This window comes from Ictidomys tridecemlineatus, chromosome 4, assembly GCF_052094955.1.
Source record: "Ictidomys tridecemlineatus isolate mIctTri1 chromosome 4, mIctTri1.hap1, whole genome shotgun sequence".
NCBI classification, from domain to species: domain Eukaryota; kingdom Metazoa; phylum Chordata; class Mammalia; order Rodentia; family Sciuridae; genus Ictidomys; species Ictidomys tridecemlineatus.
In genome coordinates, this window is record NC_135480.1 from 49839004 (window position 1) to 49866128 (window position 27125).

General features: G+C 43.9%; 1 protein-coding gene and 1 long non-coding RNA gene across 2 annotated transcripts in view; one reads left to right on the forward strand and one right to left on the reverse strand.

Moving 5' to 3' along the window:
• The window catches only part of Parva (parvin alpha), a 152094-nt gene extending 128168 nt beyond the window's left edge, over positions 1 to 23926 (reverse strand). Inside the window, exon 1 of the mRNA XM_005326791.5 lies at positions 23646 to 23926. Coding sequence (XP_005326848.3) covers positions 23646 to 23781 — 136 coding nt within the window. The 5' untranslated portion in view covers positions 23782 to 23926. The remainder of the gene's footprint in view (positions 1 to 23645) is intronic.
• On the forward strand, positions 23082 to 26610 carry LOC120889625 (uncharacterized). Its single transcript, XR_013437753.1, has 2 exons — positions 23082 to 23491; positions 25834 to 26610. It is a non-coding gene; the product is annotated as an uncharacterized LOC120889625 (long non-coding RNA).
• The last annotated feature ends 515 nt before the right edge of the window (positions 26611 to 27125 follow it).

Genomic DNA, 27125 nt, shown 5'->3' on the forward strand with positions numbered 1-27125 from the left:
AGGCGCCAGTGTGTGGTGTTGTCCCTGGACATGGCTGTGTGGAATGTCTCGGCTCACAGAGCTGTCTTGATGTTGTATTGTAGCTAAAGGAAAAACTATTTTAAGTGCCGTTAAAGACTGACCTGTAATCATGGTTTCCCAACCTGAATGCCCCCTAAAGATGGTGCTGGGCAATTGCACAGAGAGAAGAGTTGCATTTCCAAAGCTGCATGGCTGCAGCCAACCATTCCCCAAATTGACAAAACTATTTCCGAAATGTGAATGGGTAAGTAATTGCAAAATTTAATCCATTCAAACTGGCAAGTAATTCTTATAAAACAAGCCCAAATCACATAAAAGAGAGGGAAAGAAAAAAAAGAGAGAAAAAAAATATATGGCTGGAGAAATCACTAGAAATACTCAAGCAAAGTCCTAGACCTTGCCACACTGTGGATAGCCAGGATCTGGTGTGAATTCAGATGGGGTTTTCAAAAGGAGAAGACCATTGAGATCATTTTAGAGTAGGTCCTGATTCTGGCAGCAGAGAAAAGGGGAAGGACCTAGAGAGTGGAGGTAACATGCATCAATATGCACGGACCTTCTGGGCAGATTTACTTGGTCTACAATCTGAAGCAGTTTGAAATTGGTTCAAATAATAAATTTTTATTCTGGCACTCAACTGAGTTTGAAGCAGAAGATAAAAATGGTCCCATGCTCAGAAAATGTTTGACCTCACTGATCAAAGAAATTCAAATAAAAACTTTTTAAGGTTGTTCCCATTAAACAATCTATAAGAATAAATGCAGGGCTGGGGTTATGGTTTAGTGGTAGAGCACTTACCTAGCATGCATGAGACACTGGGTTTGATCTTCAGCCACATAAAATATATTGTGTCTACCTATAATTAATATATATGCATATGTAAATATATATATATATATATAGAGAGAGAGAGAGAGAGAGAGAGAAATAGATAGATAGATTTTTAAAGAATAAATGCAGAAAGGGCTCTTGTTAAAGAGGCACTGGGGTAGACTACTAGGGAAATATCCTTCCTTTTAGAAAATAATTTGGTAATATCTATTAAGAAATTTAAAAGGCTTCATAATATTTAATCCAGTGATTCCATTCTATGAAATCTACCCTATCAAAATCAATTTAAATATGAAAAAATATTCCTATAAAAATAATACCACTTTATTGTTTAAAATATTTTTATTAGTTGTTGACAAACTTTTATTTTATTTATTTATATGCAGTGCTGAGAATCGAACCCAGTGCCTCACACATGCTAGGCAAGGGGTCTACCATTGAGCCATAACCCCAGCCCACCACTTTATTTTTAAAATGGCAAATAATTGGAACATCTCTCAGCCTCTCTATTAAGGGAATGGTTGGTAATCTATGGTACATCTTCCAGCTGGAATAGCATTATTCTATCCTACTCAGTAAAAATATACTCAAGAATCATTCATAGTAACATTGTAATAAGAAATGTGGTGAGGAAAAAGAAATGTGTACACAGATAAAAATGACAAAAACAAATACACAGGAAAAAATACTGGAAAGAAGTCAGCTGAAATGGTAACTTATCAAGTCAGCGTGACTCCGGGTATGACGTGCACACCAGCACCAGCCTGTGAATGGGGGGTATGTGTTCGTGACAAGAGAAGGCAAGTGTACTATAGTAAGCAGCTAGAAACTTCCAGCAATTTGACACTGCTTGACACCCACGCGCCTATACCAGGGAGTCATCTAGCTGAAGAGAGTACAGACCAGCTTGACTATTGTCAGATTCAAGTGGAAAGCTCCAAGATCCACAGCTATGTGGTAGTCACACACAGGGCACCCAGGCCCACAAAGGGGCAGAGAAAGGAACCAAGATGCAGAGAAAGGAAGTGATGGGCCCAGAATCACCAGGCTATTTGATCTGGAAAGAACTGCCCTGGGAAAGACGTTCATACTCTTCTTCAATACATCTCCAATTTGTCATGGTCCTACATGGCTCCTAAAAGAAAGTCTGACATTTTTTTTTTTTTAAGGCAAGAAAAAAGAAAAAAGTAACTATCCTTGACTGCTTTATCTTGTGCCTTTTAAAAAGTTTTGTAGGGGCTGGGGATGTGGCTCAAGCGGTAGCGCGCTCGCCTGGCATGGGTGAGGCCCAGGTTCGATCCTCAGCACCACATACCAACAAAGATGTTGTATCCGCCGAGAACTAAAAAATAAATATTAAAAATTCAAAAAAAAAAGTTTTGTATAGAAATGTCCAAATAAAGACTGAGAGGCAGAATGATATAATGGTCAGGAAAGTAGATTCTGGAACCAGTAATTTTGGTTTGAATCCTGGCTCCAACACCTACTAACTATGGGTTGGTTGTTCAATCTTTCTGTGCCTCAGTTTATTCTTATATAAAAAGAGGATAAAAGTAGAACCTATAGCTATTTATGCAGAGGCACACACACATATACACACATACATTCAAACATATATATGATATCTTAGAACACACTCCTCTGTATAATTAAGTTCTATTATTACCAGTTATGTGAAGGGGTAGAGCCCTCTTCAAACACATTTCCCAGTGTTTTCATTTGCAAAATGGGCTAAGAGGAGTGGTATAAGTATAGTAATGATAACAAGTAATATTAAGTGCTTTATGTATGCCAGGTTCCATGATAAGCACTAGACATGAACCTTAATTATTAGCAACAATAGAGAAGAGTACTAAGTTCTTTTTATCCCCATTCTACAGATGGAAAAACCAAGATTCAGAGAAATGAAGTGATGAGCCCAGAGTCACCAGACTATTTGATCTGTCTTCCTCTAAGAAACTGAGTCAGGGGTCTCTAGAGGATAGACTGCAAGCCTCTTAAGAGCAGAAATGCCCTGCATCTCATTCCAGGGGGAGCCAAGGTTCCCAGGCTATTCAAAAGACCAGGCCAAAAGCAAAGTCCAGGACTTGTTTTAGCCAGGGACCTACCTCACCTGGTCCCCTTGCCCTGGCCAACAAACAGCAGCTGACCTTCTGGCAGGGGCGTGGCAGGGGAGTTATATCAGCCAGCAGGGAAGCAACCCTTGGAATGTAGGGGAGGATGCTGGGGCTCATGAGTCATGGTTCCCCCACCCCTTGCCACAGCTCTGCATGTAATGTATTATCTTTGTCACTGGGATTTCTGCTCCTGGTTGGCTGGGAGCTGGTGAAACAATCATCCCTAAAAGGAAATTAGTGCGTTAGCAAGTCCCATCTCTCCCTGCCAAGTGACCTGGAGGCCTGAGGAGGGACACTGGCAAGGGCCCAGCTGCCTCCTGGCCTGGAGGGGCCCACGGGGCAGGGAGGCCTATACTGGGCCACTGAACACTGAGCAGACCTCCGCTTAGAGACGCTCTTCTGTGACCTCCTCCTCCCAGTAGAGATCTGGGCCTTCTGCATCAAAGAGCGAGCCCTCCAGCAGAGTGTGAAGTTTCTAAATATTTATCCTGAAAGTTGAAGGAGGAAAATAAAATGCCTTCCCCCGGAAAATGGAAACAGGGGGCCTGGGAGAGGACAGATGGTGAAGAATACATGGGATTTTGCCTTGAATTCCTGCACATTCTGATGGCACCAAGTGTGAAAGGCAGGAGCCTACAAATTTCTTGGCTTAAAATGTGAAGTTGAGGAGAAGCAGCACTTCCTACAAAATTAGAGATCAGGATAACTTTGAGTTTCCAGCCCACTTTAAGACTGAATTCTTTTTTTGGTGGGGGCGGGGATTGAACCCAGGATTGCTTTACCACTGAGCTACATCCCCAGCACTTTTTATTTTCATTTTGAGACAGGGTCTCACTAAATTGTGGAGACTGATCTGAAACTTGTGACCCTCCAGCCTCAGCCTCCTGAGCTACTGGGATTACAGGCATGTACCAAGCCTGCAATCTTAACAAGAAATAGGTGTTTACAAATTTGCTCAAGCCTGAATTCTTAACAAGAAATAAGTGTTTAAAAATTTGAATTGGGCCTTTTCTTCCCTTGAATTTCCTTTTTGGAGACCAATTCGGTAATACCCAGCAAAGTTCAGACCTAATAAATTTTTGACTCAGTAATTCTGCCTCTAAGAATTTATTGTACAGATGAAATGGGTCAGAATGTTTTTGCTTGGCTGAACGTATGATTGATGCAGCATTGTTTGGAGTAGCCAAACATTTCAAAAAACGTAAATGTTCCTGGAACGGGAACTGGCTAAACACCCTTATACAGAGTGGTACATCCATGCAATGCAGAAAGCAGCTTTATAAAGAAGGCAAGCTAGGTGAAGCGCATGCCTGTAATCCCAGCAGCTCAGGAGGCTGAGGCAGGAGGATCACAAGTTCAAAGCCAGCCTCAGCAACAGAGAGGCACTATGCAACTCAGTGAGATCCTGTCTCTAAATAAAAAATACAAAATAGGGCTGGGGATGTAGCTCAGTGGTTGAGTGCTTCTCAGTTCAATCCCCGATACCCCTTCCAACTCCCCCCCCCAAAAAAAATCCAAGTATATACACTTGCAATGCAGAGCTTTTCTGACACAGGGTACTCTTGTTTCTAAGCCTGGGAATGAGGCAGCCTAAAGACTCCTGACTTTTCGGTTTATATTTCTGGCCTCTTAGCATTTTTTTCTTTTTAACCATGAATAGTTTTAGCTAGCTTAATCACCATATAAGTAATACTATTGACCAGCCAAAGGTGCTATGAATAAGAGGAAAGTTCCACAAGACCAGACACAGCACCTGGGTGGGTGGAGCAGAGGTAAGTATTGCTGAAATGCCCCCGAGGGCCAGCACTGGGCAGGGACCAGTTCCTTTCAAGACAACCTTGGGAGGTGGGTGCTAGGGAGGCCCCATGCTGCAGATGAGAGATTGAAGCAGAGATAAGATGATGAACTTGCCCCAGGTTGCAGAGCCACTCTTTCCTGGGACCAGAAACATCCCTCCCAGGCTCGTTTCTCAATACCCATTTGTTGACCAAATGAACAAACTATAAAAACTGCCAACACTTTTAAAGACTGTAAATTATTTAATAGTTACTATTGATTTACCATTGCTCATTATTATTGATGAATGAACACATGCTAATCAGAAAGGCCAGTGATGTCATAGTGGGCAAAGAGTTCGACTTCAGTTTCAGTGAAGAAACTGAGGTCCTTGTTCTACCATTTAATAGCAAAGAGGCCTTGGGCAAATTCACTTCAACCCTCTGAGCCTCAGTTTCCTTAAATGAGGATGACAGGACCTCCCAGGGTTCCTGGGGGGATTAAATGTGACATTGTATAGGAAAACCCTGAGGTGATTAACACATGCTGAACATGTGCACAGAAGGCAAAAGATGCTGGGGATGGAGCAAACTACACCCAGAATGTGACCAGGCAGACCCCTCCATTTTGCACCTGCTGTATGTTAAAAGTGAACTGAAAAACTTACATTCCCACATATTCCAATGATCTGGGTGGGAAAGCAGGGTTTTAATTGTTCTGATCCTGCCTCTAGAATATTGATTTAAAACATTTAATACCATCTCCAAATGCCAGGCTTCATTTGCATCGGGTCGGAAGCCAGGCTGCTGAGCGCCGCTGTGGATTTTCATCAGAGACTAGAGAGGGCCAGCGGCCCACCTTCTTCCTGGCCCTCAGCCAGTTGTGAGCTGGCTTCACCTGGGACTCAGGAGAACTGGCCCTCGGAGGGGCTAACTCCAATGGATTTCACTGCTTAATTAAAGTGCAGCTGGAGCCTGGGGCCTCGCTGTACCTTTCAGCAAGATATTTGTCACAGGTTGCGCAACTAGCCTTGCTAAGGCCACATGGCCAGAGCAGAGCCTTGACTTTGGCTGGTCTCCCCCTTTGCCAAGGAAGCCCGTGCTTCTACCTCTGGGAGGCTCCAGGGCTCACCTTTAGGAGCCTAATTCTCCAGGCACTAAGCGCTTCCTCCTGGAGGATCTCAGAATCGGAATTCAAAAAGTGGCCAGTGGCACACACAGAGTCCCCGAAGACCTGCTGTACAAAGCTGCTGACCCTCAGTGCTCAGTGCCCTGAGCCTCCCATCACTTCGTTTATTACAGGAGCCACACAAAAGTCTGCCCTCATCATTCACTAAAGTCTTCTTTTTTTATCATAATTAAAATGGAAAATTTCAAATGTATCCCAAAGAAAGAACAGCACAACCACCCTCCACACGCCACTCCTCTCTACAACCACCACTCCCTCTGCCATGTAGGCCCCAACCCCCCTACTCTGCACTGTTTGAAGCAAATCCTAGATATTTTATTATGACATCCACAAACATTTCGGTAAGTGTCTCAAAAAGATAAGGAATTTTCTTTCTTTTTTTTTTCATTTTTTATTATTCTTTTACATGACTGTAGACTTTATTTTGAAATGTTATACACACACAGAATAAGCATAATTTGTTCCAGTTAGAATCCCATTATTGTGGTTGTACATGATGTGGAGTTACATGGGTCGTGTATTTATGTACGAGGATAGAAAAGTTATATCCAATTCATTCTGCTCTCTTTGCAATTACTGTCCCACCTCCCTTCCCTTCATTCCCCTTTGTCTAGTCCAATGATCTTCTAATCTTCCCCTCTTTTGTTGTGGGTTATCATCCACATATCAGAGAGAATATTCAGCATTTGGTTTTGGGGGATTGGCTTATTTCACTTAGCATGATGGCCTCAAGTTCCATCCATTTGCTGGCAAATGCCATAATTTCATTCTTCTTTATGACTGAGTAATATTCTATTGTGTGTGTGTGTGAGACACACACACACACACACACACCCCACATTTTCTTTATCCTTTCATCTGTTGAAGGGCACCTAGGTTGGTTCCATAGCTTGGCTATTGTGAATTGAAATGCTATAAACATCAATGTAGCTGCATCACTGTAGTATGCTGATTTTAAGTCCTTTGGATATAAATTGAGGAGTGGGATAACAGGACAGTTCCATTCCAAGTTTTCTAAGGAATTTCCATACTGCTTTCCAGAGTGGCTGTACCAGCAATGTATAAGTGAACCTCTTTCCCCACATCCTTGGCTAATATTTTTATTGTTGCTTATACAAAACAGACATGAATACTAATGGAGGAGATTAGAAGATACAGATTCAAACCCACATAAATACAGTTTTCTCATACTAGACAAAGGTGCCATACACATACATTGGAGAAAAGATAGCCTCTTCAATAAATGGTGCTGGGAAAACTGGAAATCGATATGTAGTAGAATGAAATTGAACCTCTATTTCTCACCTCACACAAAATTCAACCCAAAACGGATCAAGGACTTATGCATTAGACCACAGACTCTGTGCCTACTAGAAGAAAAAGTAGGCCCAACATTCCTCTATGTCAGTTTAGGAACTGACTTCCGCAATAAAACTCCTAATACGTAAGAAATAAGATCAAGAATCAATAAACGGGATGGTATCAAACTAAAAATCTTCACAGGAAAGGAATTTTTTAATATAACCACTGCATCATTTCATGCCGCAAATTAACAAGGGTCCTTTCATATCATCAGATCTCCCGCGAGTCTTTACATTTTCCTGACTGTCTCATAAATTCCTTGTAGACCTGGATTTGTTTGAAGGGGACCCAAACAAGGTTCAGGCTACATTTTGGATTGCAACCACAGTGACTCTGGCTTTCTTGTCTTCTGCCTCTTCTTTCAATCCTATGTCTAAACCAGTGACACCACTTAATAATGTGATTTTGGACATGGAACAAAACTCTCTGCCTTAGCTTCCTCTCCTGAAAATAAACAATGGGCACTCAAAAGGTTTCAGATTTTGAAGAATTTCAGATTTCAGAATGAAATCCTTGCAGATATTTCAAAATCTACAATACTCCCAAACCTGAGACATTTGCTGGTTCCACGCAGTTCAAATAAGGGATAGTCAACTATTACTATATGGAGGTACCGTGAGGATTAAATGAAATAGAACATGTAAAAACGCTCAGAACAGTGCCTGGCAAACATTCAATTAATAGTAGTTCTTATTGCTATTTTCTTTTTGAAACTCAGTGACTTCAGTGGCATCCAGGCAACCAAATACAGTTACATGTGGAAAGAAAACTCAGGAGAACCCTATGCCCCTCTCTCTATATTCTTTTGAGCCATTCATCACAGTGAGGTAGAAGAGTATGCTGGTTAACAGCAAGTCTGGGGCCAGGCTGCCTGGGTTCAAATCCCATCTGTTCCACTTGCCAACACGGGCAAATAGACGCACATAGGAATTACCTTTCTCAGCCTCTCTAGCCCTGAAGGGTAGTCACATAGTTGAGTTCTGGCCAGTGGTAAGGGGCAAAAGTGATATGCACCACACCCAGGGCTGGCTCCCAAAACCTTGCCCTGCAGTCCTTGATCCCTTTTTCATCCACTGGCTGAGTGGAGAGCACTGAAAAGAATCTAGAAGGTGGGAGAGCCATAAGATGAAAGAGTGCTGGGTCCCAGAATAACCATGTGGAGGGCAATTCAATCAAGAACAATGCCATTGGTTCTGCTGGAAATAAGAATTAAACTTTTATTACATTAAGCTTTGGAGTTGAGGGCTTATCTGTTAACAGCAGGTGGTATTGCCTTGACCTTGGTAAGTTACCTGACCTCTCTGTACTTTAGTTTCTTCATCTGTAGAGGGAATAATACATTTTTCATGGGGTTATCAGGAAAATTGAATAAGTTAATGTACGTAAGGCACATATACAGCTCCTGGCTCATAACACCACTGTATACATGCTTACACTGGACACATTTGTGTTATTTTGCTTCCAGGCTATTTGTTCTGTCACCTGCTCCGCACCATTGCCATCTGGTACCCCCACCAACAGCCCAAAGCAGTGGGCCTACCCATCTTAGACATGAACCCTCAAAACTATGAGAAAAAAATAAACTTTTAAAAAAATAAATGTATCAGGTCAGGTATTTTGTTAGAGTAACAGGAAATTAACAGAGTATCAAAGTACATTATCACAATTTTCCACATGTCACAAATTTTAAGCTTTGGTATTTTCCTAGTATGACTTTTTTGCCTTTTTTTTTTTACTTTTTTCTTTTTTATACTTTTTTCTTTTTAATAATTTGGGGCAACAAATTGTATTCTAGGCAATTTCCAGTGGTATATGAGGACTTTACAAAAAAATAAAAGGAAGAGATACCCTCAATATGCATCTTTCTGGGTTAATAGTCCAAGAGACATAAAAATCAGGATACAGATGTGCACTGAACCCTATGGTTAGATTCCAAATGGCCAAAAGGCACTTGAAAAGATGCTCAAGGTTGGCCATCAGAGAAATACAATAAGAAGCAAAATGAGATATACGTAACCCACACTAGGATGGCTATTATCAGACAGGCAGGCAATAACAAGTGTTGGTAAAGATGTGAAGAAATTGGACCCATTGTGCATTGCTGGTGAGCATGTAGACTGGTGCAGCTGCTTTAGAACATAGTGTGACAGCTCCTCAGAATGTCAAACATAGACTTGCCACATGGCCCTGTATGGTCACTCCTAGATATCTTTACACATGAGAAATGAAAACACATGTGCACACAAAAACACACATGAAAATTCATAGTGCTTATTAGTAATAGCTAATTACTAATAATCTAAATGCCCATAAACGAATGAATGGATAAGCCAAATATCTATCTAACAGAATATTTCTCAGCCATAAAAAGACATAAGTACTGACACATGCTACAACCTGGATGAACCTTGAAAGTATTATGCTAAGTGAAAGAGGCCAGATATACAGAAGATCCCATATATTATGAGATTCCATTTGTACAAAATGTCTAGAATAGGCAAATCCATAGAGACTGAAAGTAGATTAATGGTTATTTAGGAGTAGAGAATGGGTAGGGAAAGGGAAGTTAATGGATACGTGGTTTCTTTCTGTTGGATTACAAAAATGTTCCAAAATTGATTATGGTAATGTTTGCACACTGTGAACATATTAAATATCACTAAATTATGCCATTTAAATAGATGGATTATATCTCAATAAAGCTACTACATTAAAAAAAAAAAAAAAGTGCCCACTCCTCCGTATGGATCAGATCACCTTTCCCTCTGGTCTTAAGCTTCCATCAGAAACCAGAGCACAATCCCATCTCATCAAAAGCCCTTGTGAACTACATGCCCTGTTAAAATCTGGATCCATCTCTGAGTACAAGTGACAATGCCAAGACCCACATATGCTAATGAGTCTGAAGTCAAAGCAAGAGGTCAGGGCTGAGGTGCACCCATGAGCTATCAGTGCACCAGGTAGGCTCCCTTGAAAACTGATAACCCACTGATACCAATCCTGCATAAGCAGTCTTCCAGTCCCAGGCATCCAACCAGGGCTGTTTTTTTTTTTTCCCCCACACAGGAGCATACGTTAGACCATGAATCATATTTCCCAGAACTAGTAATGCTGAAAGGGCCGGGTAGTTAGGAGCCCGAATTACTTAAATTGATGTCACAGCATTTGAAAAGCTGACATTCAGGCCTTACAAACTGAATGGCAATTGCCATCCATGCAATTCATGGCCCTGGACTCCTGTTTCCCACCTGCTCTAACACCAATTTAAGCAATTCTGAACTTTGATCTCCGTGGCAGAATGTCTCAGATTTATTGAAGTGTCAGGTCCCAATTGTGCTAACATCCACCCCTGACAGGGCCATTACAAGGTGTGAAATCTGGGTGCCCATCACCCCAGCCATGTTCAGCACAGCAACAATCAGAAGGAACAAATCAATCTGCCTCTCCATAGTCATCATGGGAGCCTTGCAATTTGCCACAATGACAGCCATGGAGGAAATGCAGGGGCAGTATCATTCCATTCCACGGGACTTTGGGCTTGTGCTAAAAGTGCTACGGGGCCCAGTAAGACAGACCTGACAATCCTCAGCCAAGAGGCAGCTATAACTCCTTGCAAGGGGAGATTTCAGGACTCGCCTGTATTCTGAGAGTTGTTTTAAAATGGAATTGTGTTACTCTCCTCCTGTGTTATGCAAACAGCATCAAAACTGTCAGTTCCTGTTGCCCAGGCTTCTTACATGTCATTATTAACTACCTGTCATCTGCCGATCTGCCCTACCAGGGTTGGAAGCAGGGATAGATAGGCCTTATGGGTAATTGGGAAAATTCTTCCTAAGAGAGAGCTACGTTTATTTCCAAGTTGGAAATACAGAAAAATGGGGTGAGAAGGTCCAGAACCAGGGTCCCTCCATTAGCATCAACCTCCCCACCCACCTCTACTCTGTGCAGCCAGAGAGTCCTGATTCCACAGTGAGACTGCAGCTGCCCTGCTCCTCACCTACTCAGTGAGAGTCCTAACCTGCCTACTAACTTCTGTCCCCACAATTCAACCTGAGACCCCACCCTGGACAAAGATAAGTACCCCTGATTCGGGACTCAGGCACAACAGATGCCAATAATTCTCTATCCAGAATCTCTGTACCTTGGCAACTTGGTGCCTACCTCAACGAACCTGATGTACACTACTCCCTAAATTTGGGAGTGGGACTACAGACTCCTCTTGGACTCCTCTCTCCTTCCCCCTCCCTACCAGAGCTCCCAGTAGGCCTTATAGCCAACGCCATGCTGGCCAAGACAAAAACCTCATGTGGAATAATTGTTTTGAATTGAAAAGTCAATGTAATACTGCTACAATGGCAGATTAATTATTCTATAAGGAATGTATTCTAGAAAGTCTGAGCTCCTTGGAGTTACTGGGAGTGCTGTAACCCTGGCTCTTGTCACTGTGGTAGCAGAAAGAGGCAACAGACTTGACCCTTCATAGCCGAACACCATTGCCCTCAAGAACTAAGCTTCGATTTCCTGCAGAGCTTCTTCATCCAGGTCTCCTGGGAGTCAGGCTGTTTTCCACAGCAGAGAAGAAGGGAGTTGCCCCTGGATCTTAAAAAAGATAAGGGAATGAGTGAAGGATGGAATGATTCACAGATGGAACAGACACCCTCCTCTCAGACACATCCCTCCCAGGGAGAATGTCTGCCTCTGAGTGGCTCCAGGGAAGCAGACCAAGAGGAGTTGGGTGTGGCAGGGAGGACTCCAGCTGGCTCAACTCCATCCTGCCAGGAACCGAGACAACCTGATGACTGACTGGGGCTGCGGGTAGAAGAAACTGAGCCCTGAGGCACCAGCCCGACCTCTTCTGTCAAAAGCCAACTGCAACCCAGCAGGCTCTCTTCCTAAGCCTGTCCTATCCCTTGTGTTCCCGGGGTCCAGAGGGGGCCCTCCTCTGGCTTCAGGACCCAGCCTAAAGCACCAGTTTGCCTGTGGGTTTCGCCCCAGCATGGCCCTAAATACGATAAGATCACCTTTTCTACAGCAGACTGGTGGACTGTCCTGGGATGACCCCCCATGTCACTGCAGTTACCAGGGTGAGAAGGCCAACAGTTCTGGTGTGGGGAGATGGAGAGGAAGTAAGCAAGAGGAAGAGGGCCTTAGACCAAATCTCACGTGGGCATAGCCCACATGGGAATGGCCAGAACTCACAGGACAGGGCACGTGGCTGCAGCTCCCAGGGTAGCCTTCTGGTTGCCTCTTCCCAAGGCAGCCACACCCTGGGCTCTGTCAGAAGGGAGTGGACACCAGGGCAATACCTAGGGCCACAAACAAACGGAAGGATGGCCATAGGAGAAGGTTCTAAACTTCAGCGCTGCCTGTACTGGAGCCCTACGCTGAGCATGTTCCTGGCCAGGCTGGATATTACCTGTCCCCTGACCTGTCACCCTCCCACCTCATCTCCGGTGACTTGGTCCTGCCAGCCAATTGGAAACAAAGGTCAGCCTAAACCCACCACAGACATCGCCAGACCCAACAGCAGTAATTTCTCCTGACGATCAGTTCTAACTATTGACGTCAACAAGCCAACTGTAATCCCTGGGCCTTCCAATTGCAACCCTGGAGCTCTATCCAAAGGAGATTACTCTGAATTTTTTAAAAAACGTTTTAGGCAGCATTATTTCTAGGAAGGAAAAAAAAGAGAGAGAGGACCAAAAGAAATGGTTAATAAGCCAGTCACTTCATGGAATATTAGGTGCCTCTAACAATTTCAATAAGATTTATGATAACAAAAAATTAAATTATAATAATAAAAGAAAAACAACGATAAAGAATTTGTATCTATAAAACATATATAGAATAGTCAACAACTTTAAATAGGAGGAAAGTTAGAATAAAGAAAAAAAAGAAAGAAGTCAAAATCTACTAGTGCTTGCCTTTGGGATCAGAACTTGGTATGATTATTTTGTCTACTTTTCCATAAATGCCATAACCATGCTTTAATTTTATAATGAGGAAGAACAAACTTTAAGTAAAGAAATCAGATGCTAAGGGATTTGGTTTATTTTTTCTTTCTTCCAAGAGAATGTGCAATAACTAAGAATATTTCTGTGCAAACTGATAAAGTTCACAGTTTGTTCCACCCACGATGTAACATTTTCCAAGGGCTGGTATAAAGTGCAATGCCATTGGTCACTGAGTTGGTTTACCAAGGCTTTGGCAGCCTGGCCAGTTCAAGCATATAGAATTACCACTTAGTAAATGCCAACAGAACTAGATTTTAGGTGAGTTCCACAGTGAGCGACAGACACTTTATGCAAACATTTATCCGAGGCCCAAATGAAAATTACACAGCTGCAATTAACAAATTCAAGGGGAAGCTCACGGGAAGGGTGGTATTGAGCCAGTCTCTCCTTTTAGTTAGTTTCCTTTTTTTTGGGGGGGGGGGTTGTTTTTGTTTTGTCTTTTGTTTTCTGTGTTTGGGGCAGGAGGGGCTTTCTTGCTAAACAGTGATGTCTGGTCCTGCTTCTGGCTGACTTTCAGTGGCCTTAGTTGTGCACTTGAGGACACAAGGTGAGATGAGCAGGGCGAGGAGGGTAGGGGAATTAGGCAGGATTCAGGCGGTTTCAAGGAATTCTGAATCTCTCTAGTAGAGTGTTGGTCTGCACATGTCTCTTGACAATGAGTTGTTTCATCTTCAACCTTCTTTATTTAAGCTGTCCATCATGAATTTGTGCGAAGCCATTTCTGCAAAGAAAGCTTTCTGGCCTCTATATACCATCTCATCCCCACCCAGACCAGAGGCCCCCTTGCAGATTCACTGCCATTGCTACTCAATCAGCATCCACAGATTCTCAAACCCAAATCTCTTGTCCCAGTGGCCCTTGTGTGTTAGCCAAATTAATGCCTGGCTGATGATGTCTTTCCATATGAAGAAAAGAGATTCCTGGATGGTAGGAGGAGGCATTCTTATAAGTTATATAAAACACACACACACACACACACACACACACACACACACACACACACACTCAGGGGAGGTTGGCAACAGTTGAGACCCAAATGGAGGCCAATGACCAGAAGAGCCACCTGAAATTAGAACAGAGTTTGGAGTAACCTGGGGATTCCCTCAATGAGAATAAGACACCTATGGATGATCCAGGCAGTCAGTCAAGAAACATTTTACAGAGTATTTGTTAAGTACCAGGCTCTAAACTAGGCATGTGGGATACAAATGTGGGCACAGTAAACACAACTCCTGCCCCCACAGCATCTATAGGGGAAATGAAAGGGAAGGCTGAGGTTCAGGGCACCATCCAAGGACACTTATCTTTAAGCAAAGCCCTCATTTAGATTTCCTATTGATTTCAGGCTGTCAATAGTGAAAACTTTATATCTACTTTTAAAGTATTTTACTTTTATTTCTTAAAGTATTTTATTGTTGGAATTGTTATAGGGCTTTCCCCAAATGTTGCTTTTTTTCCAAGAGAGTGAGTGGAGATCTTAGATGCTTACAAATGTTTACATGAGGATTTCATCTCTCCTCCTGCCTAATGGCTAAAACATAATTATGAACTGTGCTTGTTAACCAAATAGAGATATTCCACGAGACAAGGAGACCAATTCCTAATATGGAGGTGTCCTTGGGCCAGGGCCCACTTATCCTGGTATCCATCTCCTCCACCCGACACAGAGGTGCCTTCATTAGTGGAGGAAAGAAAGAGGTCTTTGTGATGATGTAATTCCCAGACCACCCTACATGGACAATAAAACTAAATTTGAGAGAAGCCTGGTGAAACAAGAGCTCAGAAATCATAGAAGAGCAGGGCTGCAAGGGCCCCAAGAGGTTATTTAACCTAATCCCCTAATATTAGAAATGGGTAAATAATAGCAGAAAGGGGAAGAGACTTGTCTAAAATTATGTGCACTATTTCCACCAAGACAAATATGGGAAATGCACCCCATAGAAATTTCTCTCTGTGTGTGTATGTGTGTGTGTGTGTGTGTGTGTGTGTGTGTGTGTGAAATATCATGGTAGGCAGAAGGGGTCCAGAAGTATCCCCACGGCATGTGACATGTACAGTGACAAGTGACTGTATTGCAATGTGGCCAGTGCCACCACAGAGTAGGCACAAGGTGCTGTGGGTTACAGAGAAGGAAGCATCCCACCCTTCCTGGGGACTCTATAGAAGATGGTATGCAGAAGGGGAGATCTGGGTTGAGTCTTAATGAAATAACAGAGTTTGTTTAACAGAGAAAGGAAGAAGGTCTAGCAATGGGGAAGAATAGGATGTTTGGGGGATACATGGTGATTTGCTGGTGAACATGGAGACTTTTGTAGAAGGAAAACAGAGGGGACAGGACACACAATGTAAAAGAGTAGTTGTGAAGGCCTTGAATGCTATGCCAAGAAGCCCATCTTGGGGAGATGTTAACTTTGTTTTAAAAAACAACATATTGGCAAAAGGCTGAAGGGCCAGGTTGAACACCAATGGGCCAGAGACAGGGAAACCAGGAGGGTGGATACTGCAATACTTCAGGTAGAAAATGAAGAGGGTAGAATTTTAAAAATAAACGAGTAATCTAAAAGAAGACAAAGGGCACTTATGAGGCCTGAATTGAAACAGCGATATGTAGAAGGCAGAGTCAGCAAGACTTCACGAGAGATGGCCGGATGTGGGAGATGAAGTGGAGCTAACCCCTGCCCCGGGGCCACGTCCAGCCTGCTGTCCGCTCTACACAGCCCCAGCACGAGGATGGCTTTCCCAGTTTCTAAATGGCTGGAAAAAAAAATCAAAGGAGACACATGAAAATTATGTGAAATTCAAATTTAAGTGTCCATAATTACATTTGGTTGGTGTGTCTGTCATCCAGGGTGACAAGGCAGCACTGGATGGCCGTAACTGAGGACATTAAGAAAGTCTGTGACCTCTGAAATAGAAGATGTCCACCTTAGGCTGACAGCGGAAGAGCTGGAGCGGATTTGGGCAAGTGGGACAAATTATCATTCCACTGAAGGCATGCTGAGTTTAGAATCCCGTGACACATCTGAGACTGTGGGAAGACATCCTAGGGCAGTGGGTGAAAGGTCAAGATCTGAGGCGAGGTTTTGGGAACCATCAATGGGAAGGTTGTGGTGAGGCTGTGGGAGCAGGTGGGACAGCCCAGGGAGAAAACCAGAGGGAGGGCAGGCAGGATAGGCAGAAGGCCAGGAAATACAGCCAAGCGGCAAATAGGAGAAAAGAGGGGGATACAGGGAACAAATTCATGGTGGAAAAAGTCGAGAGAGGAGATATTCTTCTTTTTTTTTTTTTTTAATTGCTAAAGATGCTTTTAAGGAAAAGAGGAGGATGCCAAATGCCTTCATGAGCCCAAGTAGAATCCGGGTTGAAAAGGAGACAGGATTTTGGAGACCTCAACCAGAAGTCACTTCAACAGTGGCACTGAATCGCTTCTCCAGTTGCCTTCCACACTCCACATTCTTCCCATTCCCCTCCTGTCACTCTGACTCCTGTCCTCCTCGATCTCTCTCATTAGTTCCTGCTCATCTATCAGCTTTTAAATAGAGAAAAGTTACCTGGTTCACTCCTTAGACACCTTCTATTCCCCCGCCCCTCACTGGGGATGGCACCCAGGGACACTCTATCACTGAACTACACCTCCATTTCCTTTTATTTTTATTCTGTTTTTTAAACTTTGAGACCAGGTCTCTCCAGGTTGCTGAGGTTGGCCTAGAACTCCTGCCTTGATCTCCCCAGCAGCTGGGATTACAGGCATGCACAACCGCACCCTGCAAAAACCTCTTCTATTTTCTATTCATGCTCAATGGTCCCGGTGTTGGGGGTTTAAATACAGCTCTGCACACCTATATCTCCAGACCCTCCCCTGATTTGCAGGACCAACTGCAAACTCATCACCTCTGCTTGGAAGCACAACAGGCCCCTAACCAGATAGATCTAAAATCCAGCTCCATCTCTTCCTCCCCAAACCAGCCTGTCCGGCAGGATTCTCCATCCCAGTTAAAATTAATTCCATCCTTCTGGGTGTTCAAACTCAAACCCCTGGAATCATTTTGATTCCACTCTCTCATTTTCCACCCAAATCTTTCAGTAACTCCTATCTTCAGAATCTTCAAACTACTTCCAGAATTCAATGCTCACCCCTTCCACAGCTACCACCCTGCTCTAGACCACCACTTTTGAGCCCCCTGACTCGTCTCCCTGCTTCCACACCTGCTTGCTTTCAGTCACTGAACACTATCAGTGAGCGCCTATTGAAATAGAAGCGAGGCCATGTTTCTACTGTGTGAACTCTCCCAAGCCTTCCCATTTCCCTCTGAGCAGGGGCCCACACCTTACGCTGGCTTCCAGAGCCCTGCCCAATCTCACTCTCATTCGCTGGGAACCTCTCTCCCTTCCACAAGTGTGCTTTCTCTCTCCTCTAGTCACGGGGACCTCCTTGCTGGTCCTTGATAACACACCAGGGCCACTCCTGGCTCAGGGTCTTTTGAATCTGCCACTCTTTCCAACTGCAAGGTTCATATCCACAATGCAAAGACTCTCCCTCAATCCTGCAGGACTTGACTCAGGCACACCACTCCCAGGGAGGCCCTTGCAAGCCATCCTATTTCAAACCCCCAACCACCCCTCTTCCCACAGCAATATTTCCTTTTTCCTGCCTTATTTTGTTCTAGAACACCAATCGCCACTCTGACAAAATACGTACACTTTAACAACTTATTGCTTTTTTTTTTTAACAACATTATTTTATTTATTTTTTTATGTAGTGCTGAGGACCGAACTCAATGCATCACACGTGCTAGGCAAGTACTCTACCTCTGAGCCACAACCCCAGCCCTACCAACTTGTTACCATGACTTTTCCATTAGAACATAAGCTCCACAGCAGGCATTTGTGTCCGTTTTCCTTTTCGCACCCAACACAGTGCCTGGCAGAAGTAACTGGAGGGGGAAAAAATGGGAATACTGGATTGAAAAGGGATTAGGAGATGAGAAAGGAGAAGCAAGAACAGACAACCCTTTAGAGATCTCTGAGGTTTACTTGAAGAGGAAGCCAACATAAGGTTTTCTCTGAATGGGAAAGCAAGTTAACAAAATCAAATGTTAGGGAGAGCAACAAGAAAAAGACTGGGGATATGAGAAATAGGGCATCTGGTTATCCCCAGTCTGGGAGGAGGCTAAAAGGAAAGGAGAAGGGACCTCCTCAGAAGGGTCTGGGACAGGAAGAAAGCATGAAAGCAGAGCTGTAGATCTGGGTAGCACTGGACAGAGTGAAGGGAACATGAAGTCACTCAAACCTGACCCTCAATATTCTGTCTCAAAGTCCAGGGAAGGACTGGAGTGACAAGGCTCTGGAGAAGGCACTTTGGAAAATGAGAGTGAAACTGAGCAGGAAAGAAGCACAGACTGCTGTGCAGTGCTGGGGACTTGCTCGTTCTACAGACCAAACATCCATTGCACGGATCAGGGAGTTTCCTCAGCAACGCTGGCCAGCCAGTCAGAATCCAGGGGTAGATGCTAGTATTGTTAAAAGAATTAAGACTTTAAGGCTGGAGGTGTGGTTCAGGGCTTGCCTAGTACATGTGAGGTCTAGGTTTGATCCCAGAACTGAAATAAAATTTATGATTATCATTATTATAATGACATTAAAGCCCTCATTAGGTCCTGAGCAAAATGCAAAACTCTTAAGAACATACTAAATGGGTAAAGACAGTGCCCACAGCTCCTGACCTAATTTGGGACACATTCAGCTGGCACTTAAGTCAAGATGATGTCCTGAAAGAGCAAGTATTAGGAGCAAGAAAGATGAAAAGTGACCCTCTGGCAAGTTGAGTCCAAGTGATCAGTCCAGGCACCAACAGATGGAGACTGGAAACCCAAAGGAGAAGATCCATAGAAGAAAAACTAAAGCCACCTCCTACAACTCAGGAGAGTGGGCCTGGATCCTCTGAAATGCCAGAATGTGACACCTTGGCTAAGGGGAGGATCTGATTTGCAAAAAAATAAAAGGCCCCTTTGTCTCTAAAGGGACCAAATAGTGCCACACAGGTTCCTCACAGTCTCGGGCTACTTGGCTATTTATAGAATTTATAAACCTTTCTGCAGTCTATAATAAAAAGACTATTTCAAATTCCAAGGACTCTTTAAAATTGAGTTCTCAATTTTATAAGCTACCATTATTTGTGCCATGCAATGTACATTACATGTTCTTATCTCATTCTAGCCCAAACAACTTCCATGTAAAGATGCAATTTTTATTTTCATGTCACAGGTGAAGAAACAGAAGTTTAGAGATTTGATGGAACTTGTCCTAAGTTACAGCAATCAATAAGAGGCTAGAGCAGAAATCAACCCGAACACGTCTGATCTTAAAGACTATGCCTTGAATTACCAATTCTTTCTTGCCTAACACTACTTTTTCTTACTAAAATGCAAGAATCAGTATTTGTTTAAGGTATTTTTATATGAAGGTTGGGGATGTAGCTCAGTGATAAAGTGCTTGCCTAGCACGGGCAAGGCCCTGGGTTCCATTCCCAACCCTGCAAAAAATAAACAAATTAAAAATAAAAATAGAGAAATAATGTATTCTTATGAGGCATAATTACTTTATGATATATGTATTAAATATCTATAGAAACACATATTTTACATGAAATTATGGACCTAAAGTGCCTAACATGTATTATGTCTTTCCACTCTTTGTTTCTTATACTGAGGGAACACAGCAGGCATCAATGAGTGAAAGGGAGTTGTTGGGCCCAGGAGAATCCTATGTCAAAGCACTGGGATAACTTGCAGACGTACGGATATCAGTGATCTTGAGGAATCATGAAGAATGAGAGGTTCTAGAACACTATGGGGAAAGTGGAAGAAGGCATAGTCATCAAAGCACAGAACTGTGAGCTTATGCAGGATGCCGAGCAAGAGCCAGCCTTACTGTTATTGCAGTGATGTTAGTGGGCCCTTGATAGGGGCAGCCCTGCTCACAGAGACCCAGCCCACACTAAGAACAGTCATTTCCCACCAGCCCCACTAATTTCTTGGACTGACTCATAGACCCACCCCCAGGCAGCAGCAAGCAGCTACAGCTGGGTGGTGGCCAGCCCCACTAGAAGCCGTGAGCTCTCCCATTCGTCCATGTAAGGCCTCTGTATCACCTAAAAGGCTGAATGACAGAATCAGGACATTATAGTTAAGTATAACAAGGAACAACACCAAGAAATAGGAATTATTGGACTGGAGATGTGGCTCAGTGGTAGAGCACTTGTCTAGCATGCACAAGACCCCGAGTTCAACCTTCAATATTAAAAAGTAAAACAAAACAACAAAATGGAAAAAAAAAGTATAATAGGGACAAAACAAAGACTTTGCACTTGGTTTCAAAAACCTAATAGAGTGAATCCATGATAGGGAAGGGCATGGATAAGAAGCAACAAATATAAAAATCCCTTTGACTAAGCTGATAACAAGTTCGATAAGAGATTGTGTGATATAGTTCCCAGAGTAAAGAAAAAGCACCCTTGGCTGCATTAATAGAATATTGTCTATGTTAGAATAAGGGAGGCGACAGCCCTGTTCCATTCGGAGCCGGGTGGCTTTGACTACTGTACTATGTAGACTTCTGGGCAGCTCACTCTGACAGCGTCTGCTAGGTATTCACCATCTCCCTCCACTTCCCTCTGTGGTCTAATCTTTGCTTAAGAATATGCAGGAGCTGGCCCCTACAAATTGCTGTACCCAAATTCCCTTGCCCGGGCAGCTTCCTACTAGGTTCAGCGTTGAATAGATTCAAGGGCAAGAAGAAAGAAAACATGCCTTTTGTGTACCATTCTCTCCCTCTTTCTGGCAGTAGCTATGTCCTTTTGCTATGACAGTCCTAGTGAACAACCTCTCTTCCACAGCTCCAGCTTCTCACAGTTTCCAGTTTGCTTCCCTCGTCCCTTCAGGCCTTGAGGTGGTAACAGCTTCCTCCTATTGCTAGCCCCTCAGCATCTCAGCATCCCTTTTGCTTCCTTTAACCTTCCCACAGCTCTATAAATAATCCCTTCACTAATTATTTTCAAAATCCCAACTAAGTTGGCCTTCTGTTTCCTGCAGGGACTCTGAATGCAACTGAAGGGACAGGATGCCAGAAAGCCTTAAGGTCATGTCTATGCAGAACAGCTCCAATAGGGAGGGGATGCTTGGCCTGGCCAAGGGAAGACTCCAGAAAGCACAGTCTCTTTGAGAAGGTTAACTGGACACTGTCAAACTTACTCTCCTGGTCCACAGAGAGTAGCAGGTACAGAAAAAAAAACACGTTTTGGCTAAATGGAAACTTTTCCCATAGTTGCTAAAGATAGGGTGAGTCCTCAGTAATTCTGAGTTGCCCAGTCTGAAGCTAGATGAGCCCCTATTAGGAACCCTGTAAGAAAACATTAGAAATGCAGCCTAGAAAAGGGCTTTCCAAGCCAAGATTTTATGACTTGCCACCAACTGTACACTAACAAAAGGTCTGCCAAAACACAGCATTCCCTGCTGATCCTTAGTTTCACTTTCTGTGGTTTTAGTTACCTGTGGTCCACTTCAGTTAGAAACTGTTAAACGGAAAATTCCAGAAATAGTTCATAAATTTTAAATTGCACACCATGAGTGGAAAATTCCAACTACACAACTCATACGTTTGAAACTGTACACCATTCCAAATAGCATGATGACATCTAGTGCCTGACCCCTCCCCCTCCTGCCTGGGACATGAATCATCCCTTTGTCCAACGTATCCACACTGCATATGCTACCCACCACTCGTCACTTAGTGGTCACCTTGGTTACTGGCTCAATTGTTAGATCCACTGTCACAGTATTGCAAGACCTGTATTAAATTAACCCCCACCTAGTAGTCTAACTAAATCACGATGCCTATGTGACTGGTCTCACTTCATCTCATCACATGGACAGTGTATCTTCTCACACCATCATAAGAAGGGCAGGTAAATACAATAAGACTTTTTGAGAAAGGCCACATTCATATAACTTGTATTACAATATAAATAACTGTTCTATTTTAGTCATTATTGTTAACATCTTACTGTGCCTAGCCTATAGATTAAACTTTGTCAAGATATATATATATGAAAGACCAGTTGATATAGAGTTTGGTACTATCAATGATTTCAGGCATCTACTGGGGGTCTTGGAACATACCACCTGTGGATAAGGGAGAACATGATAAAATTGAGGAAAATTGTGGGCATGTGCTTTGCTGCTGCTTACGTTTACCTAGGGAACAGAGGTCTAGTTTTTGGGTCCAGCTAATTCTCAACACTGAAATTGGTTTTTATGCTTTAAAAAAAGTTAAGAACATAACTCATTTACATCTCAACGTCACAGCTTTCAGAAAGGTTATTTCCAGTCCACTGAGCAATGTATTCAAAACTTTTTAACCCGGCAACCTCTACCCACGCATCTGTCAATCACTAGAATGCTTCTTAAGAAATGCGGCCTCATTTTCCAAATCAAAACCCAGGATGCAAATTCTACCCACAGGATAAAATTATCTTATATCCTGGGGAGGAGGGCGGGGGGAAGATCGCCTTAATTTCACCACGGTGGGGAAAAAAAGAAAATGTGGTTTGTAAAGTCCCTGAATGTCTGAGTTCACAGCAGGGTCACGGCTCATGATGCCAAGTTCGTATCTAACCCGGGTATTCTCGAGTCAGAGTTTCAAGTTTATCATTTACTACCCCCGCGGTACCGCTAGGACAGCCAGTTCTTCACTCATTCATTCAACAAACATTTGATATTGATCAACTCCATTAACAGAGCCCTGGGGGTGTAGAAAACAGCCAAAGAGGCCAACGCTGCTTCGCTGCTACAAGAGGACTTCAGCAAGTCCAAACGACCTGATTTTAAAGACCAATGAAGGCAAAGAGAGAGAATGACGGCGCCCGGAAAGTTTCAGTAGAAACTTGGTCAATGCCAGCCCTCGGGCGCTGGGAGGGCGGGGACACGGGCCCACTGGAGGACGCTGCCTACGGGATGGGGCTGGGTCCGGCCCGAGCTCTGGGTCCTGTCGCCTCCCGAGGCCACGCGGCGCCCGCCCTCGGCCCAGCGGAGGCGTCCGCCTGGCCCCAAGCCCTGGAGAGCAGCATCCGGGAGGCGGCGGGAAGAGGGGCCTCCGAGACCCACCCGCGCAGGGCCGCAGTGCGGGGTGCGTCTAGCTCCCGCCGACTTCCAGGCAGCGCGCGCACGCCTCGCTGCGCGCCCAACCGCGCCGGGCACCCGCCGCGCGCTCCCGCCCAGCCCCGGCGCCCCGGCCCCCAGGCCCCCGGCCCCTGCAGGCCGTCGGGCTCCGCCGCACTTACCTTCCTTGGCTTTCTTCCTCCGGGCCAGGGTCCCTCCGAGTTTCCCCAAGAAGGAGTCATCTTTCTTGCGGGACGGGGGCGACTTGGGAGTGGGGGACTTGGGGACCGAGGGCGACTTCTGCGGGGAGGTAGCCATGGCGGCGGAGCGGGCAGCCGCGGGCCGAGCGGGACGCCGAGCTGGAGCTGGGCGGACGCGGCGGGCGGCGGCGGGACTGAGGCTGCGGCTTTCCAAACGGAAGCGGAATTATTCCAAGCATTTGAGGCAGCTCACGCTCGCCTTTCCCTTCCCTCGCTCCCTCCCTCGCGCCGCCCTCCGCCCTGGAAGGAGCTGTGCGCTGGGGCCCGCACCCCGGCCCGGCCTGCGCCCCTAGGCTGGCCCGAGCAGGGAGGATCCCCCGAATCTGCCCCATGCCGCAGGACTTGTGGCCTTATCAGTTTGGGTGTATGTATAACTCTCCTGGCTGGAAGTGCTGGAACCTGGAAGACTGCACCCAGCACACATCCTAGCACAAATCAGGATCTGAACCAAACCAACTCTGTTACTCTGTCTCCCAGCTGCTTGGAGGCGCTTGTTCTTCTCCTGAATTGCTTCTTATAAAATTAGCCCAAGTATTGACTTAATGTAACAAAGCGAGCCAGGTCCTGGAAGAAATAACTGGAGTGGACCAAAATGTGTTTAGGTCCCATCAAACTGGGCATCACCAGTGTTATCTGGATTTATCCAGGGCCATCATCCTTCTCTTCTCCCATCCAAGAGAAGTTGGAAGTACATGAAGGTAGGGCCCAGGCTTATTCTTGCAGGACAACCATGTTTCTAGCAGCTCAATGGCTTGTACAAAGGAGGATCTTAAATGTTGGTGGGAACCTGCATGGGGAAAGTGCAAACCATGGGCTCCTCAGACACCATCTCCCTTAGGGCAACTTATCCTGCCAAAGTAAAAGTGGTAGGGTGACCACCATGCTCACTTGGAATAACAGGGTTGTAGTCACACAAAACATGTTTCAAGAACTCATACTGGAAATGATCCAAAGGCACACTGTATTGCATTTGCCCACCTTAAGTTCTCATTTGAGCTCTTGTTTTTGCCTCTCAAAAACACACTTGGCAGCTGTGTTTCCTCCCCAGCCCTCAAGCTACGGTTGATTAAACCTGGGCCATCTCACCAAGAGCTCTAGGCTGAATAAACTGAATCAAGACTCTAAACTGGATCAACTATTGTCAGAAATTGAAAATTGGCAGGTGATCCTGCAGTCTAAAGTGGGGTGCAGGTTTTTAGCCACTGGCATGCTAATGAGTGGACAGAATGAAGGGAGCAAAGAAAAGTGTTCCTGAGGCCCTTGAGTGGGAGTGACTACCTGGACCTAAATCTCTCCCCAGCCCCCACTTGCAGTCCCTGCAGATCCAGCAGTTTTTTTCCTTCTCAAGAGGCTTAGTGAAGCTTTCTAATAGCATACCCATTTAACCTGGCCTAATCAGCAAAGTGACAAGCAGCAATTCCTGAGTAGAACAAATATCTAACAAACAAGATGGTCAGTAGAGCCTCAGCAGAGTATAGGTTCATTTTATTTTTGTTTGAGAGTCATAATTTTACCTTTTTTAAAAATTACACTTTAATTGGTACCTCTTACCTAGCAGAAAGCAACAGAGTCAGGATGTCTGCTGACCTGGGAAAATGTCTACATCCCCTCCTTACAATTTTAGAGATGGTGGGAAGCTGCAATGAAATTATATTTTGATTACATCGTTAATCGTTTTTGTCCAGATTATCAGAAACATAAGGACATCTTCAAAATCTGATCTCTATCCCCTGACTGGGACTCACAATGCTCTGGGAGTTTACTATGAACATTAAAAAGTCGGGGCTGGGGATGTGGCTCAAGCGGTAGCGCGCTCGCCTGGCATGCGTGCGGCCCGGGTTCGATCCTCAGCACCACATACAAACAAAGATGTTGTGTCCGCCGAAAACTAAAAAAAATAAATATTAAAAAATTCTTTCTCTCTCTCTCTCTCTCTCTCTCTCTCTCTCTAAAAAAAAAAAAAAATTAAAAAGTCCATCTCCAGAAATTCTGATTCAATAAATCTGAGGATAAATCAAAGGATAAGTATTTTAAAAAGTAGATCACAGGGGGTGATTTCAGCGCAGCTGGGATACTTCTGGTTCTAACATTCTATGGTTCTCTTTCACAGATTGCTGATATCTGCATGTAGGGCTTAGGTCCTAAATATGGCATAATCAAGATTATCCATGGAGATCCCTTAAGTTGCTCACCAGTGCTCTTATGTATACGACTTTCCTGGCTAATTGTTATGATTTTCACTAAACTTTGAAAACCCCAGAGAAAAACTGAAAGGAAGAACAGAGTGTTGGCTGTTGAAACCTGGCTCCCAGAAAACACCTGTAAAACAAGCTGTGGAGAAGGCTGAGCTGTACTTCCTGTGCACAGTGATAAGGGGAGACCCTCCTTGGCAGACTACACAGCAACAGGAAAGGAAGACAAATTGGGATATGCATCAGGTTTCAAAACTGGCCTTGCAATGGGTTTGGCCAAGGATCATGATAAGTTTGTTTAGGGTCAGTGGACACAAGGTGAAGCTTTCAAAGAATCTCAGAGAGTAAACAGTCGTTTTAATGGTATCCATTGAAAAGTTTATGGGTTTTATGTTGATTTCAGTGAGAACTGGGGGGAAGTTCTTGAACAATCAAATTATTTGCAAATTTTATTTCTCTGGTCAAGAGGTTTTTGGAATAAAGTCAAAGGAATGATAAAGTCTATAAATGTAGGCAGTAAACTCCACGAATTTTAGTGGTTTCCCAGGTCTCAATATTATGCATATATCTTGCTTTCTAAAACATTTCTGCCTCTAAGATAATTATTAATCTCTTGAAAGGCTAATGGGGAATGGATGGTGAATTGTAAATCTGTTTTACTTGAAGTGCAGTCTATAAACCAATGTTGATCCAGATCCTGTTATTGGTCTGCAAATATATAAATACAGAAATTGTGGTTTTAGAAACTTTGAGAGCAACTTAACAATGCAATTCTATGTCTGTTTAATCTAAGAATTTAAAACTGGAAGCTTACATTCTGAAAATCTTCATTTCATTTTCTAATAATCCTTTTTTTATGGCATTTTACAAAAATATTTGTTTTTGCCAGATTGGACCTTTACCATACATCCTTTGACATGCACTGTTCTATGTTGCTCCTGTTTGCTTAGAGTTCTTATACTCTCTTTGGACATATGCTTTTAGAATCTTTATGGATATGACTTGATGTGGGTTTTGTGCAGAAGATAAAGTGAAGTAATCCATGGCAAAGTGCCTTACCCAGGGCCTGGTACCAAATCTAAATCTTGCTTAATTAGAGACACATAGCACACATTGTTCTTCCATAAGATGCAGAGGAGAACTTGCACGGGTTCCCTTCATCTAAATAAGTGTTTCCAATTATGGCCCCACCAGTCAGCTGGTTGTTGGT